General features: G+C 34.6%; 1 protein-coding gene across 1 annotated transcript in view; it reads left to right on the top strand.

Moving 5' to 3' along the window:
• LOC140157321 (aromatic-L-amino-acid decarboxylase-like) overlaps positions 1–15,459 on the top strand; it is a 36,440-nt gene extending 20,981 nt beyond the window's left edge. Inside the window, exons 4-14 of the mRNA XM_072180462.1 lie at positions 2,628–2,741; positions 4,071–4,193; positions 7,537–7,671; positions 8,007–8,117; positions 8,464–8,658; positions 9,032–9,099; positions 9,395–9,465; positions 9,809–9,828; positions 10,172–10,270; positions 11,179–11,280; positions 11,705–15,459. Coding sequence (XP_072036563.1) covers positions 2,628–2,741; positions 4,071–4,193; positions 7,537–7,671; positions 8,007–8,117; positions 8,464–8,658; positions 9,032–9,099; positions 9,395–9,465; positions 9,809–9,828; positions 10,172–10,270; positions 11,179–11,280; positions 11,705–12,289 — 1,623 coding nt within the window. The 3' untranslated portion in view covers positions 12,290–15,459. The remainder of the gene's footprint in view (positions 1–2,627; positions 2,742–4,070; positions 4,194–7,536; positions 7,672–8,006; positions 8,118–8,463; positions 8,659–9,031; positions 9,100–9,394; positions 9,466–9,808; positions 9,829–10,171; positions 10,271–11,178; positions 11,281–11,704) is intronic.
• The last annotated feature ends 2,685 nt before the right edge of the window (positions 15,460–18,144 follow it).

The raw sequence follows: 18,144 nt of genomic DNA, 5'->3' as shown, positions 1-18,144 counted from the left end.
AAAATAAAAATTAAAGGAATGTCCAGATACAATATGTATTTTTAAACAAATATAAATTGCAATATGAAATTTCAATTGTAATTAACACCTGTTTCTGTTATGTTAATTATACCTAATTTAATATAAAAGTACTACAGGAACTTTAGCAAATTTGTGAGTGGTTAAATTGATTTTATTTCATATGGTGAATGCCTGTTGTTGACTATTTGTAACATACAAGGATAAGGAATTAATTTGGTACTAATGATAATTAAGCTCAAAACTCACAGAAGCACTCATGAGCATCACCAAACTTTCGGTAGCAATGGGGGTGAGTGCATGACAATGAAAGTGATGCGTTACGTGAAGACCAAGCAGTCAACATGTGCAAAATAATATAAATTTTAAATTGGGGACAAAGTAGTTTTTTACCCTTGATCTTTAAAATTTTTGTCGTTTTGTTAATTGAAGTCTTTTGTCTATAATTGTTGCACTACAATGTTTTTTGAAAATGCCATTTAAGAATATATAATAATATTTCTAAAAAAAGACTTTTAAAACTATAATAATTTAACAATTGACAATGGGTAACGAAGTTGTTGGACAACACCGACAACATTCAAGAATGAATCAATAGTTATTAATATTAAAAATAATTTTCAAAGGGGTCAACAAAAATTGTAACGTTCCAGCGGAAGTGGGATTACCATAGCATTGTGTATGAGAATAAGTCTAATTAGCAATGTCATCGTACTATTGAAATGCCGACACTTATCAATTAAATCCATCTCAAGAATTCCAAGATATGTTTGCATAGCTACATCCACTTTCACCATATGTGAATTTTCTCAAAAGATAATTATCTTGGTCTTTGGTATTCAAATATTGTTTGCACTAATTATTAATATGAATACGTACATCAGTAATGAAAAGCTTTTTACGACATATATGAATAAATATGAGACACACTTTAAAAGGTGAACCATTCTCATTTACACACAAGATTGATCATGTTGTTTAAGAGGTTGCTAAGGAATGCATGCCATAACATTGATATATCGAAGACCATTCAAAGATAAGCAAACTTTAGTGGTTTAATCAAGCTATCGTTGGTATTTTAATTATGTTAATTTTATGATAGCCGAGTACGTGCTATTGCATCACATACAAAGGCTGTGCTGAAATCGGCACACGACGTGTATTTGATATTAAGCACTTGTACACATACTCTCTCTATTGACTCGTCTGATCTGTTTGATATCTTTGATTAAGCAGTTAAAATCCGTATAATTTACACGATATGGGATGTTTAAGAAAGGATGACGTGTAAGCAAACCTCCGGTATACCCCTTATGCAAATAGCAACTGAATGTCCTTGTTAATCAAAGCTGGAATGTTCGGCATTCCATCCTACCTGGAAAATGTTATCTAATGTGTAATGGTTTAGAGTTGCTAATGGATACTGAGAGCCTAAACACGTAAACAGGTCGAAGAAATCAGATTCCATAAGACACAACTTAAAATGGAAAATCTGAAGTATCTAGAAAAGCGAGGGAGTAAATACAGTTAGTATATGCTTCTTTAAGCTATAAGTTATAGTAAAGATGGCATTTAATAGAAAGGTCTGAAGTATCAAGTAATTCGAGAAAGTGAATAGATGCACATTTACTCATTTTAACTAGAGTTACCATGGTTACGTCAGCAAACATTCAAAAACATATTGAATGTTCAAGTACAGTTCATCGCTACTACGATAACAAACATATGTAGCCATAATGCAGACAATTATGGAGGGCAATAAACTGTTTTACTTTCAAGGAGCTTCTTTGGGTTCGATGATATCGAATACTACGAATTGATTATTTTCTCCTACGTGTATTGAAATTCTATGCGACAGATGAAAGAAATTATGATATAATATTTCATACAACCTGCTCACCCACGTTTAATCATGTTTATTTTATATTTTGAACAATGATTTATGTAGTCATTAAAAATAAAAATAAAAATAAAAATAAAGATAAAATTAAAGTTATTCACATATTTATGAATATGTATCATGAAGAGTTAAATAATAGAAAATAAAATAAATCTGCATAATGCTCTAAAATTATGTGAAACATAAACAAAAAAGAGAGAAACAATACGCTTCATTGAAAATGAATCACATATTAATCAAGCATTTCTTCTGTACAAGTCCAATCGAAACACTCTTGTATGGGACGTTTCAAGAGCTAAGGTCTGCTCTTTTCATCAGCCAGATGATGCACTGATCTGCTTGAATTCTTGCTAGTTGACATAAACTTCCTGTTGGTATTGGTTGAAGTAACACACTCATCTCCAGATATCAATACATCATAAAGGTGGCTTGATTTGAATGTGCCATCAACTCAAGCAGACCAGTGCATCATCTGGCTGATGAAAAGAGAAGACCTTAGCTCTTGAAATGTCCCATACAGTAAGCGTTTCATTTGGACTTGTACATGCAGTCCTGATGAACTTAATCAAGAATGAATCACACAATATCAAATTTACATTGAGCTTTAAGCCCTAGAGGTAATTTCCTGAAATCAAAGTACATGAACAAAAATGGTCATTCTTGCATTTGTTATTCATATTATATTTTATGTATTTCTATGTATTTTCAGGTGACTCACTGGCAACACCCACGTTTCCATGCCTATTTCCCAGCAGGGAATTCATACCCTTCAATTCTTGCCGATATGTTATCAGACGCCATAGGCTGTATAGGATTTTCATGGGTAAGTGTGTAAAGATATCCTGCAAGAATTTGCTAAATCAGTAATCCATTCCGATCTTAGCATGGTTAAATAGGCAATCTTAGTAGATGTATTTCTCAGAATGCAGAGTTACTTCAAGGCCGAATATAAAACTAGGAATCTTGACCTTTTATGACATTCAACTGACTCAAATAGAAGCATCTATATCTTTCACAAATGAGAATTGCGCAAACAAACCGAAATAGCACACCTTCGCTGTCTATGTAAGAAGTAAGGCACCTCAGGCGTCTCGGCACCTGGTGGGTACATCCTTTAATTGAACAATCAATATACTTTATTTGCTCAATATTGGTCATTTCTTAGAACGATGCATAAATCAAATAATAATAAAAAGTGATCATATCAAATTCATCTATAAAATTGAAAATTTGTTCAGCACTTGACGTACTAAGATGCGTTTGGATAGAACGCGTTTAAGAATGGTATTGAAACAGCTTTGCATCTCGCCCCCGTATGTCTGATTAATTTTCTCCGTTAGCTTTTAACCATTGACCATTAATTACGCATCCATGTCGCCACTATTTTTAGAAACTATTTAAATTGCGGTGACCATAGGTAGCCGGTGGATGACGAGTATTAGTTCTGTCTCGTCTGTTTGAATTGTCTGCTGGTTCTTAATATCTTTCCTTTAAATCTGTTGAATCATTATATTAAAGATGATTTGGTAAGATAATTTCTTTGTATTTAGTTAATGCCCAAAGTTTCTTATTCTACGAAATTCAGGGCATGAGCTAGAGCATCAAGTTATTCGCATGCTTTTTCAAGATATTTGGAAGTAGCTTATAAAGAAAATAACAACATTAAAGAAAATAACAACATTTTCAGAAATAGTAAATAGTTGTGCCATTAGATGCGTAAGTGTTGCAAAATGTATCCCTGTCCAGACAGTAATTCAAATCTGGTGGCTTATTGTGTAAGATACTAATCCTATACGTATAATTTACACTTACGATTGGCGTGTATGAAACTATTCAAAGAGTGGTTTGAGTAGTTTCATCCACGCCAATCGTAGGTGTAAATTGTACGTATAGGATTAGTATCTTACATAATAAGCCATCCTATTTGCATTAATGTCTGGACAGAGATAAATTATGCAAACAGATGAATTGCATCTAAGTGGTAAATGATTTGCTAAAACTTGTAAAAATGATAATGCACTTACCATTCAATGAGATACGATATTCCTGATGTAACGTACCATTACGTCATCCATCTATTTGGAATGGAGGAAACTGTTTCCAAACGTACATCAATGATCCTTTATATAATAAATTGTTTCTTTCTTCTCAGGCGGCCAGCCCAGCGTGTACAGAGTTAGAAACAGTAATGGTAGATTGGTTAGGACGAATGATGCATCTACCCAAGCAACTACTACCATTTACAGAGGGAGGCAAAGGAGGAGGGGTAATACAAGTAAGTAGAACTACTAGGATGCCATTTGAGGGGCATAAATAAATAAATAAATAAATTTTGGATTTATAAAGCGCCTTTCTCCAGATCTTAGAGGACTCAAAGCGCTGTAATTTCGCTGCAATGGTGAATCATCACAATCAGATCGCATCAACTAGGTTGCTGCCGAACGGCGCACACCTATCCGCATTTAGATTGTAACATCCACCAATTATCTGTGCAGCTCCCCAAATTCCATTGGGTGAAGGAAGTTTTGATAACCAAACAACTAATCACCGATTTTTGCATAGTATCTGCAAATCTTACACGGCCAATAAATATAATTGACATAGTTAAGAAATCGACTTTTTAAATCGTATATCATTAAAGAATGACGATTAAAAGAACGGCCTTACGTATGCAATAAATTCAAGACTCGACAGAATGTTTTGTATTCCCCATAGAAGTAGAGATGTAACAGGATTAATTACCATATTGACCGGTCCATACTATTTTTCAATGTATTGCCCTGCACTACAAGCAGGCTCCACTCATCATATGTTGTAGTACACCGCTGTTTTGCAAGACACTAATCTTACAGGAGCAAGTGATAATCTATAATCTATGGTGCAATGTAGAGGAACAGTGTAACGTCTAATGCAGGGTAAAACATTCGAAAATAGTTTGGACCGGTCGGTATGGTTATTAACCCTGTGACATCACTACGGTGAATTAGCTAATTTAATCATAGACACTACAGAATAATCGATCGGATTAACTTGACCAGATGTTCGCAGTAGTAACGTCTTTCACAATAGGGCTGTCAATCAAGTTCAGGCTAATCAATAGAAGCTGTTAATCACACTTAGAATTTATGAATAGGAGATACTAAATAGTTTATGCCTAGGTGTAACTTATTCCGATTTTCATATATGCTAGCAATCACATTCGGGCTCACCAATAGAATCTCAATAGCAGAAGCGAAATAAATTACAGAAATTACAAACTACCTTTAACTCTCTTCACGCGGGTGTCGACTGCAGACGACATATTTAAAAAAAAAATCAAAATTCAAAAATTTCAGAAATGTAGATTTTCATAACCATATTTGGAATCAGCATGAAAATTGCATTAAAATGAGTACAAACAAGCCTAGTATTGGTTCAGTAATTCTTAAGATAGCTCTTGATATTTTGAGAAAATATTTCAAAACTTGAACTTTTTCCGTTGATCAAGCGCGTGACTAGCACGCAGAGCATTGAATTAGCGATTGGTATATGCAAAACACCATAAAGTACAATATCTGTGGGTGATAAAGACCGTCGGGTATCAGAATAAAATAAAATGCTATGGGAATGACAGCGGTCATGGTAGAATCGTTTGTAACAATATCAAACCAGACACGACTAGCTTAAAGAGGATACAGCAAATCACATTACCAAAACTGTTGAAAGAGTATTTACCACCAGGTTTCAAACCTTTTTTATATGTTGTCAGTAATAACGTTTATACATTGTAAATAATACTAAACATAAATATAACGTCTCGATCAGGTCACTTGTACTACAGTTCACGTGTAATGTATTGTCAGTCATTTGGAATACCCTAAATACCTGCGAAGATGTTATCATTAAAGGTATCAAGTAGCCATCGTATAACACATGATAGATCAAAAGTTAGACCATTTAAGTTATCTCAACTTATCTCTAAATCACCGCAATTGTTTTGACAATATGCCAAGATGTCAAACATATCATGTAAGGGTTACCATGGATGTTGTCTTCTTCAGGAAATATTTATTTGACCCTTGTACACCTGTATTCCCGGGGCATATCTTACGCGAGAGTGCCTGGAGTGCAGGAAGGAAGGGTGGTATGTGTTTTTGGCGCTTCTCCATACCTGCAAGAACTTGACTCGTTTCCACTAAGTATTTTTCTCACAGTATGTAAATATATATACGAGAAAACAAACTAATATAGATATTCAGTAAGTAGATTCTTTTCTTTTCTATTCTATTCTATTCTATTCTATTCTATTCTATTCTATTCTATTCTATTCTATTCTATTCTATTCTATTCTATAGTTAAAAGCGAGCTGTTGGAAACTGCTTATCCACAAAACTAACCTGTGGAGTAATAGATCCTGCTAGAATCCGAAGTATTCTAGCTTGGTTAGATATTTCCCCATAAATTAAGTTTGTACATGTACATAGGTACTCCATTATTGGCTGCTATTTGACCACCGTGTTACGCTTTTGTTGTTTGATAAAATGATGTGAACATGATCAATTTATTCCTTCTTGACTAGAAAAGATTCTTTATTTATATGTACATTCCTGCATTCACATTGAAAGGTGAAATAGAGAGTCATCATTAAACATGATTGTATAAAGTATCTAACCGAGTCACGTACCTGAAACACTGAGGGGGGGCGCGGCGTGCGAGCTTCCTTAAAGCAACCACTGAACCTCCTAAGTGACAAGATGCGGTAAATCGGTTATCTAGTTAATATCGTTGATTTATTACCTGCTGTTAAACAATATCAAGTCACTGTAAAAAGCTTAGAACAATAGGGTTATACCTATCTGTAATAGGTTAATCTTGTCATCCGAGCGCAATAAAGCTGGCTCAGTCTTATCAACACTAACGAACTTTCACGCAGGTTTTTGTTACATGAAAGAATGTTAACTGTTTAAAATATGTTGGAAGTGCTTCATAGGGTTATTGGCCCAGTTATTAAGCAAAGGTAAAATCACACGATATATCTTATGTTATCGATGTGATTTGCCAGGTATTAAAATGAGTATAGTGAAATTACACGTACACCACACCAACATGACCAATCTGGTGACACTAAGTCGTTTGTTATGTAACGTTTCGATAGGTAGGCCTATTGCGTTTAGGTTCGTGCAGTACTCAGTTCTGTTCTTCTCTGCTCTACTCTATGCAACCCTATTCTACTCTACTCTACTCTACTCTACTCAACTCAACTCTATGCTACTCTACTCTGCTCTGCTCTGCTCTACTCTACTCTGCTCTGCTCTGCTCTACTCTACTCTGCTCTGCTCTACTCTACTCTACCTTACCTTACCCTACCCTACCCTACTCTACTCTACTCTACTCTACTCTACTCTACTCTACTCTGCTCTGCTCTGCTCTGCTCTACTCTACTCTACTCTACTCTACTCTACTCTGCTCTGCTCTACTCTACTCTACCTTACCTTACCCTACCCTACTCTACTCTACTCTACTCTACTCTACATCACACTACTCTACTAGTGATAAAGGTGAAATACAAATCAAACTAAGAGAAATAGTTTGTAAATATGTTACGTTCATTATACTTTCATTTTGTTTGTATATTTCAGGGTTCAGCCAGTGAATGCACTTTGGTATCTTTACTTGCCGCTAGGGCTGCTGCTCTTAGGAAACTCAAAGAAAAATACCCGGATGAAGAAGATGGTGTTCTACTATCCAAACTTGTAGCATATTGTTCTAAACAGGTGAGAATAAGACTGTCTCTCTCCCTTCCTCCTCTCTCTCTCTCGCCATCACACACCCCACCCTAATCCTCCTCACCTCACTCCGCACCTACTCCACCCCATACGCTCACCCATCCTCCCTTTCACATCCTTACCCTCACACCAAACCCCGCAAGCACACCCTAATGTAACCCATACACCAATTCCAACACTCAACATTAATACACCCCACCCGTCTCACCCATAGACCCAATCGCAGCCCATCCTATACACGCAACTGCCTTGTAAATTGTATTGTTAAGCTTTGTTTTATCGACAAATTTCAATAATATTGTGTATTTTCTCCTTTCCTGTAGTCACATTCCTCAATGGAGAAAGCCGGTATTATAGCTTTTGTAAAGATGAGGCAAGTACAAACAGACGAGAAGTATTCAATGAGAGGAGCTGAACTTGCTGAAGCAATCAGGGTAAGATATAATACATGGCATTCTTTGTTACTTCATTTAAAACACTATAATATTAATATACAGTACATGTATTGATAATGTACAATATTGCAAGGTTAGTCTACATCCGTGTCCATATCACCACCAATGCACCTACGAACTGTCGTTCTTGTTTCCTCGCATGGTTTCTAGGAAGGGATCCGATTATGCACCGGATGATTGAATCTTATTCATCGCGTCTGACGTCATTGTCAATCAAACTGCGCGCTTACAGTAGTATGCTAACGAATCACAGGGCCGCGCGGAGTACTGCATTGTTGTTAATCCTATCAATTAATCATGTTCTTTGTTGTTCATTTCATAACAGAACGACGAGGAGAAGGGTTTAGTACCATTCTTTGTAGGAGCTACACTAGGCACTACAGGAAGTTGCGCATTCGACAACATAGAAGAAATAGGCGAAATCTGTGGAGAGAAAAACATCTGGCTTCATGTAGATGGAGCGTATGGTGGCAATGCACTCATCTGCCCAGAATTCAGATATCTACTTAAAGGTTTTGAGGTATGTCGTTATTTAATACTTTATCATAGTATACTATCTTGGAAGGCGGACTCGTGAAACCAAATACCTCGATTAAATGATACAAAATAATCATAGACTGGTACACTTTAAGTAATAGTGATATGATGTCTACAATAATGCCTCAAAACTGTTGAAATTCGCTCCTACCACTACCAGATTTAAACGAAATTTGTCCACAACATAATAATAAATATACTGTTAATTGGCATATTTCACCGCAGAACCTCTTCAAAAAAGTGCACAGCTAGTAGTTTACAACTTCTCGAAATACCATAGAAAATTTATTTAAAGATATGATTTTTTCCCGACTCCGACTAAGTATTTTATTCTATTTCATTTTCCCACTTTACAGCACGTACATTCCTTCAACTTCAACCCCAACAAGTGGATGTTGGTCAATTTTGACTGCTCAGTAATGTGGTAAGTATTCAAGATTTGAAGATGTTATGCTTATAATTATGGATTTGATTACTTTACAAACATACATTTCATTCAAAAGAATAAACGAGAAGAGGAAAATTACATACAACAACAATGAAAAAGATACAAACATTGTCATACATCCATAGTTATTATCTCACATAACATTTCACACTCCATAACAATTACAAAGGATTACAAATGTAATCAACGTACAGTTTTTATTGTGTCATTTTATTTCTGAAACTGACTGACATCTAACCCATTTTATGATTTCTATGTCTATTTTACATAGGGTACGAGACAAGCGTGTGTTGACCAATGCATTCAGTGTGAACCCTCTTTACTTACAACACGAAAATGAAGGTAAGATGTCCTTAAAATTGATAAAAAATCACTTTAAAAATAAGAACACATTATTTTCCCCTACTATAGGTATGATATCACATGGTAATACACAATGGGATTATTCTGCACTCAACAGTACATTGTGTCATATTCACAACACGTACTTCCTAATTGTTTCGCCAAAGAAATCCCACCTGTTTCTCAAATGCGTATTTGCATGTTATAATCATTGGGTGTATGCATTGATCGAGTTTTAAAAATATCAAAACTATAAACATTTTATTTTGTTGATGCAAAATCTTAAACTGCGTATTAATATTGCCATTTTATCTGGTTTTTTTTTATTTCATGTCACCATCAGATGAGGCTATTGATTACAGAGTAAGTATATATTTCTTAACCTTATTAAATTTTATTATTATTTCCTATGTAGACCACCAGAATGCCATATTTGTTTTACTTTCAGTTTCTGCAACACAGTCCAATGTAAATTCCAACAAAATTATTCATTAAGGCTGATCAAATTGTTGTTAAAACGCAAATGACTTCCTAAGTGTTTCACAAAATGGTGTACATGTCTTTGAATAGCATAATATCTAATATGGTAACATTAATAACCTAATATGATTAAATCGAAGTAATAAGCCGTGAATTCAGTAATGTATTTAGAGAATGTTGACCAAATCCTTAATGGTTTCTTTATAATTTTTTCTTAATTTTCCAGCACTGGACCATTCCATTAAGCAGACGCTTCAGATCATTGAAACTCTGGTTTGTCATCAGAACATTCGGTGTAGAGGGGCTACGAAAATATATCAGAAACGTAAGTAGACCTTTTCACTTCTAAAGAATTATTTGAAACTTAATCAGAGACTTATTTTTCTTAAACAAACAATCTGAATTAAAACGTAATAGTAGTCACACTAAGAATCTTGCTATACTTTGGCACTTGATCTGGGGATAGCAGCACATAAAAATATGCATGATAGACATGGTATGCTGGCTCTGGAGTAGAGAGAATACGTGAATTCTGGGTTTCTCTACACCATGTATACCGAAAGTCAGTTTGACCGAAATTCCTTCCCTACATCCATATCAAAACGACGCACTTGTCGGCTGCTACATGTGCCTCATTTCACATAATAACTAGGAATAAATACCAGACTCATCTCAAGTGGAGGTCACTTCAGATCATCCCCAAGTGACATGGTTATGGAATGTTCTCTGTATTAATAAGCCATGTGACTTGGGGATGATTTGAAGTGACCTCCACTTGAAATGAGTCTGGTATTTGTTGCCAGTTATTGTGTGAAATAAAACACATGTAGCAGCCGACAAGTGCATCCTTTTGATATATGCGTATTGTATATAGCAAAGGAGATGGATTCAGTTCCGAGCTGTATGCGTATTGCATAACAACCAATGGAGATGGATTAACCTCACAGCTGTATCTATTGTTGTGCGATACGCCTATTACCATGTGAGAAGGAATGTTGGTCAAACTGACGTTCAGTAGAGAATCTAAGTGGGGTCGACCCAAAATCTACGTATTCAGGAAGTACTCTCGCATATTGCTAAACACGGAATGCTGTAAAAATTACATGTCCACTTGAATGATCTGCTATACATACCTGCTATGTTTTCATTTGGACTAACGGTATATCAGCACAAGAGAAGCAAACATAGGATGACAAAATAATATTTCTCAATCTGTTTTGTTATTTAATACAGCATGTAAAACTAGCGAAGCTTTTCGAATCTTTGGTGAGAGCTGATGATCGGTATGAGATTCTTGGTGATGTCACTCTTGGATTGGTCTGCTTCAGACTAAAGGTAAGCTTTTTAAGATTTTTCAAAATAGTGTAATAGTACAAAAAGATACATAGACTTTGAATTTCACTTGAGGCAATTTTAATGCAATAGAAATCTAAGATATCATCATTAAAATAAGATAAGATTAAGCCAAATGAGTCTGATGTCAGTTTTCAATTGCATTACTGAGCCATTCTGAGAGATTTATGTTGCTGAAAATCCCATCATTATCAGACTTAAGGTTCCAGTGATATAGGCATTTTAGTGCTGCTCAGAACAATAAAATACAAAGGAAGTTAAATACTATATATTATTTGATAAATATCTCAAAATTAATATTCCCGACATCTGACTCTGGTACTTTTAATACTTGCTCCATTTTAGAACCTACTCTTAGCAACACTTTTCATAATTGTATATTCATATTTTCCTTTTATGTCTTCAGGGTCAGAATTCCTTGACAGAAAGCCTTCTCAAAAGAATCAATGATTCTGGCAAACTCCACATGGTACCTGCTAATCTAAACGGTAAATACGTCATCAGATTCGCTGTATGCCACCAGAACGCCGTAGATGATGACATCAAGTACTCCTGGGATGTCGTTCTCAAATACACAGACAAGGTACTTCGAAGAAGCCCGACTAAAAACGTCGCCATGTTCGGTGCCTTCATGGACAATAAATACTCAGCAATGCACTCCACTTCAGCTCCACTTATGCCATCAGTACTTGAACGGTTGTCGGAAGAAAGAGAAAGCGGAGAAAGTACGGATGAAGAGAAAGACGACGGTCCTGTTGGAAGACTACCTCGCTTGTTTAGCTTCAGTGATGAGAAGAGGCCCACATTTAGGTTGAAGAATCCACCTTTACGAAGGCGGACTAGTTTTTCTAACCAACCGGGAGAACTGAAGAATCTCCAGGATGAGTACAGGAAACTGAAGATGAATAACAATGACAATAACAATGTGTTCTATGACAAAGACATTCCAGAAAGACCAGCGACGCTTCAACGTCGAATGACTATCACGTGACGGATTGCACTTGGCCCAACATCTGAGACTATTTATTTGTGGTATCCACATATTTTTGATCAGATGGTTAACAAATGTGATGCATGTATTCGAAGATCGGGAGTTGTATGAATCTGAAATTGAGCAGTTTTATAGGGGAACTGGAATTGCCAACTTGTGGCACTAGAGTATTGTTAGGATGGTGAGATGGGGGTAGTGATTGAAAATTAGAGATAGAATTTTGGTCTTATTTATTAAAGCAGTTATGCTTAAGGTTTATTTTCACATTTTAAGAGAATTAGTTTGCAGCTCATACGAGTAGCATTAAACAATTTCAGATAAGGTATATTTGGTATTACAAATTAATAATAACGCGCCTGACCATGCTGACTGCATTTATTGTGTGGAATTTAATGTAAGACTGCATTTATTGCGTGGAATTTAATATACCATACGATGGTCATAGAGCTGTAAAATTATTTCTATAATGTTAGATGGATTATTGTATTGAGGTATTTAGGATTGCAAATCAATACTGAAATATGTAATTAGAAATTAACGATTGTAAAATGAAGGATATGGAGGGTGAGTCATGTGAGTTTAGATACGATAATAGCTAATGTATGCTACCTTGAAAGGCAAAAATACTATTTGCCACGTATATGCAAGAAGGAATGACAAGATATTTATGCAAAAGGTTTTAAAATTATAAAGATATTCTTTCAATGATTTGCACTTGTGCTTAGGAATAAACTCGAAGAGTATTCCTATCAATATCATGTCTTGTTATACTATTATATGTTGCTTATTTATTGCGAATGTGCATATTTTGTCTGTATTCGTTGTTTTTGTTTTCACAGCAATATTCTTATTTATGTTTATCAAGAAATTCATTCATTCACTTTAGTGAACATGGTGAAAGGCAAGTGGTGGTGCGGTGAGATAAAAATATAATTTTTATTCCATAGTAGCGACTAGTAGTAAATATTATTTATATAATTATGATTCGTTCATATGTTCACTTTTTTGCCGTGCAAGTTGCATGTGGGACATCTTTAAAGAAATAGCTGATATAGTAGATGTGAATAAAATTGTTATTATGAAATATTCAAGATTATATTATTAGCAACAAAAACATTCTTTGAGCTTAAATGATGCGTATTCAAGATCGAAAATAAATGTATTAATCTGAAGTTATATATGTATAGAAATCAAGAATTACCAGAGTTGGTAAAGATTTATCAGCACTAAACAGAATAATTATTCTCATATTTTAATTCAATAGAAACAATGTGCTAAATGTAACTCGAATGACAATGCTGCATATGATTAAGACGACTAAATGTACTATTCAAAATGCGTTAGATTAAGTTAGATTAAGGGATCTGGAATGAGCGTTTTGAGCGTTTCGACAGTATTTTTTGTGGGACATGAGAGCACATCACACATATCGAATTGTATTCTGAATACGAAGAATGTGCTTCTGATATCAATTAATTTTCATTTTTGAAATTCACGATATAATACAAATTTTATGACAAATTATTAAAATTTGATATTTTTTTGGTGTTTTGGGAAAAAAATCCATATCTTCAATAAAAAAGGTCAACATTTTCAATTGATTGTCGGCTTTTCATCCCACCTACATACACTTTAAGTATAAATCATCAGATTTATAACATTTACTTCGAGTACTGTTAAATATCAAAAATATCAATTTTTAATGATTTGCTATAAAATGTGTATTACATTGCGAATTTCAAAAATCAAAATTATTTGATATCAGAAGGACATTCTTCGTATTCAGAATGCAATTCGATATGTCTGATGTGCTCTAATGTCCCACAATAAATACTGTCCAAACGTTCATACCCCTTCCTTAAATTTTAGGGCATTATAACATTACTATACAAAGAGGCATTCCGTAAATAATACTGCGTACTTATACTGATGAATTTATGATATTGGATACATATAGTCAAGGGTTGATCCAGGGAATGTGGACCTGGGGCCCGCCTCAATATTTAAAAAAAGGAAACAAGGAAAAAAACCAAACATTTTAAATGATTTTTTTTTTGTGGCGATTGTGACCTCCCTTTTTGGGAAAAGTTTTTACTCCGGGAGTGGGGAATGCCCCCTTGGGGACTCCAAGAATGGCCAATAGATTCGCATTATGCTGTGAAATATATTTGATGAGCGGGCCCCTTTTCCTTCCAAAACCTGGATCCGCCTTTGAATGTAGTAAAGCTAATTGCGTGTACTAATATCAAATACATACGAGTGGGCATGTGCTATGTATTCGATAGAAAAAATTCAGGAAAAATATGATATGAAACTATCTGTGAACAATGTAGGCAAGATGAACAGTTTATTGTGTGCCTTTCTATTTTATGCAAATTGGCAAGCTTAATGACTATACGATATAAATTCAATACCATAGTATTATATTTTGATTGAATTATTCTCTATTAAAACAAGTGGGGAAATATAGGCAAATGAAGCAATTACATCTTTGTATTCTTCTCGCTGGACGAGTGTGGATTTGAAATTAAATTAATGTTCTGTGACAATGTAAGCATTTAATTAAGGAAAGTTGAATAATTGTTCTGAATGATGGTGAATAAGAATGAATTTTGATTGGTCATTCAATTACACAGGGATGGGTGTTGCTATACTGGAAGACAGAGATAAAAAGACTAGTTTGCGTCTGACGTCACTGTCAATCAAACTCTCTACGATCCTTGATTGGCTAATAGCGCGTACAACGAAGGGCAATTTATCTGGTGCCGATAGGAGAAAAGGAATAGCAGTAAATGGCGAAAACTTGGTGACTCGGGGTATTGGGAAAAAGTGTTTCACTTATTTGATCTATGATGAAATTATCACAATTACAAAATCATCTCTTCAGAACGAATTTATTCACATTTCCTTAATGATTTTACGCATACCTCATAATACAGTACCATAACTTTTCTAGTAATTCGATATTAAGCAATCCACAATCAGACAGATGCCTGATAATATATTTTCATCAACGTAGTTGTACATGTCTCACATACGAGTCATAGTTTGAAATATAATGTATTGTCGTATTTATATTATACAACAACAATTGTGCTATGCACATTATAGTGTGTGTCTTGCCACTTTGTTTATGAAATGTTATTGATAAATTAAAATATGCATTTAAAAGTAAAAGAAATATCGTGTTTGTTTGCTTGTTTGTTTGTTTGTGTTTGATGGGGCTCAAGCATATAATGTTCAAGCCAGGGTAAAAAGCATATTATTAGCATGCTAGCCATAATTGAAGATAAAGAACAAGGAAAAGAATGCTACTTTCAACAAATCAAATCGTTATGAATTTGACAGAATGTCGTATAGTGATTCGTTTTTTAGATAAATCCATGTTACGCAAGAATTATCTTACAATTAGAGGACAGTAAAATCAGAGGTACAGAGAGAGTCAGAAAGCAGTATATGAGTTATTTAAAGAGAAAGCCTCACCAGGGCAGTTCTTCTGGGGTGAAGCAAACCTGCCTGGTTATCTAATTAATCAGTGACAAGATTATATCTGAATTTGACAGGCGCTTATTGATGTTTTAATATTATTGCATCAATTAGCACCTGTCAAATTCAGAGATAACCGTGTCATTGATTAATTTGATAACCAGGCAGGTTTGATTCACCCCAGAAGAACCTCTCTGGCGTAGCTTCCTCTTTAATGGTGAAATTTATTTCTTCAGCATGACAGGAAACAGTATACTTTAGCCAATGTTAGGTACGAAGTGTATTTTCTTCAGGGTTTATTACAAAATCAATGATGAATTAATAAAATACACTGTTTATAATAATTCTATTCCTTTCTTGGAAGATGTACGCACTTTGACGTATTCTAGATCTTCTCCATTACTGGATAGTAGTAGTACATAGATTATGTCTGGTTCGCAAGTACTTTTCTTTGAAGGCACATGGACTGTAAGTACATTAAGTATTACGCACAATATCACTGTAATAATATCTCCCAAAAATCATGCTTACATTTTCTTATAATTATACTAAACACCAAAATGTCCCATTATATTAATAGCTCATTACTTCATTCACACTTTCACAATAATAGGATACAATCTGGAAATTCCCAAGCTAACTGTAAACATTAACCTTTCACATTACAACACTTCCAGGGGAGATTTCCAAAATGATGTCATATCCACTTTACATTCCAGGGAATTCCCAATCCATAAATAGTTCTGACTTTGTTTACTGTGACATGGCAAAGGGGATTCCCAACTTTCATGAAGTAGCTTAAACTGTAAACAATGATAAATGATCAAATTAAATTACTCAGGGCACATCACAATTTATGAAGAAATACCCGGGAAGAAATACCTCATATTAACAGTACCATAACTTTTCTAATAATTCGATATTAAGCAATCCACAATCAGACAGATGTCTGACAATATATTTTCATCAACGTAGTTGTAATGTCTCACATACGAGTCATAGTTTGAAATATAATGTATTGTCGTATTTATATTATACAACAACAATTGTGCTATGCACATTATAGTGTGTGTCTTGCCACTTTGTTTATGAAATGTTATTGATAAATTAAAATTTGCATTCAGAAGTAAAAGAAATATCGTCTTTGTTACACGTTTGTTTTGAACGGGCACTCCCTGAAGAGAAAATCTTGGGTCCTAATGGTGCTCTAAGCATTTTATGTTTAAGCTAAGCTAAAAAACATATCATAAGCATTAACGGTAAAATTGATTTATTCGGCGTGTGGTTAAGAGGGCGGCATACATTGTTAGTTGACAGTGCAGTGTCGTGCCGCTTTGTCCATGTCCTCCAACTCAAGATAATTGTAAAATGAAATTAACACATAGAGGAATAGTTTTTCGTTATTCTGCAAAGATCATAACGATATGAACAATTTTGCTGTTTGCAATAACTGCGTTTGGGTCAAGACAGGGGAAATTCTTTATCCAATTAAAAAAAAATGTAAAGCTACTATCCGATGTTCCTAATTTCTAATACTTTTGTTTATGCTTCACAAGGACATTTCAAGCTCACAGCATATAGTGGTGTTAAAAATACTTGCGAGTGCTGTACGTTTGCTATACGATCAGAACATAATTTGTTGGTGTTACTTATGTGAGGTAACTTGCTGCCTCAATGTTTTATAGTAATGCCAACAAGTACAAGAGGCATAAATATACTGCACCAAAAAGGTATTCTTACACTTGGAAAAATAATCACAATTTCAAAACTGAACCTTATTGGGGTAAATTTGAATTTTTGTAATAGATGCAATCTAATCATCTAATCATGCACATTATGACACCACATTGAATCCAATGTGACCTCAAGAAGTAAATTGACAAGCAATTGAATAGTCGAAGGTCCAGTTTTAAAAGTGACAAACTGGTCTATACAAGGCGCGAAAAGATTCCAACAAGCGCAACAAAGAGACAACACAGTTTCTTCAATGAAGCTTTATTTGAAGCATTTTTTATTTCAGTTTTTACTTCTCTGTATTTTTCATAACTTTAATTTTATTTGTCAGCTCTTTTGTTCCAGTTTTCTTTTGTTCCTTCTGTTTTAAATTAAAGGCACGCACAAATTAGCCATTCACCACTCTCAAACCAGATGTCTAGTCCGTGGAGTTTTGAATAGGCCAGATTGTCACTTTTAAAACTGGACCTTCGTCTAATCAAATGCTTGTAACTTTGCTTCTTGAAGTCACATTGGATTCAATGGGATGTCATAATGTACCGGATTAGATAGTACATCTATTTAAAAAAAAAGACAAATTTACCCCAATATGGTTCAGTTTTGAAATTTTGATTATTTATAAGTGTAAGGATACT

The sequence above is a fragment of the Amphiura filiformis genome, chromosome 7, assembly GCF_039555335.1.
Source record: "Amphiura filiformis chromosome 7, Afil_fr2py, whole genome shotgun sequence".
NCBI lineage: Eukaryota > Metazoa > Echinodermata > Ophiuroidea > Amphilepidida > Amphiuridae > Amphiura > Amphiura filiformis.
Note: the sequence above shows the minus strand (reverse complement) of the source record. Positions and strands in the feature narration are given on the sequence as shown.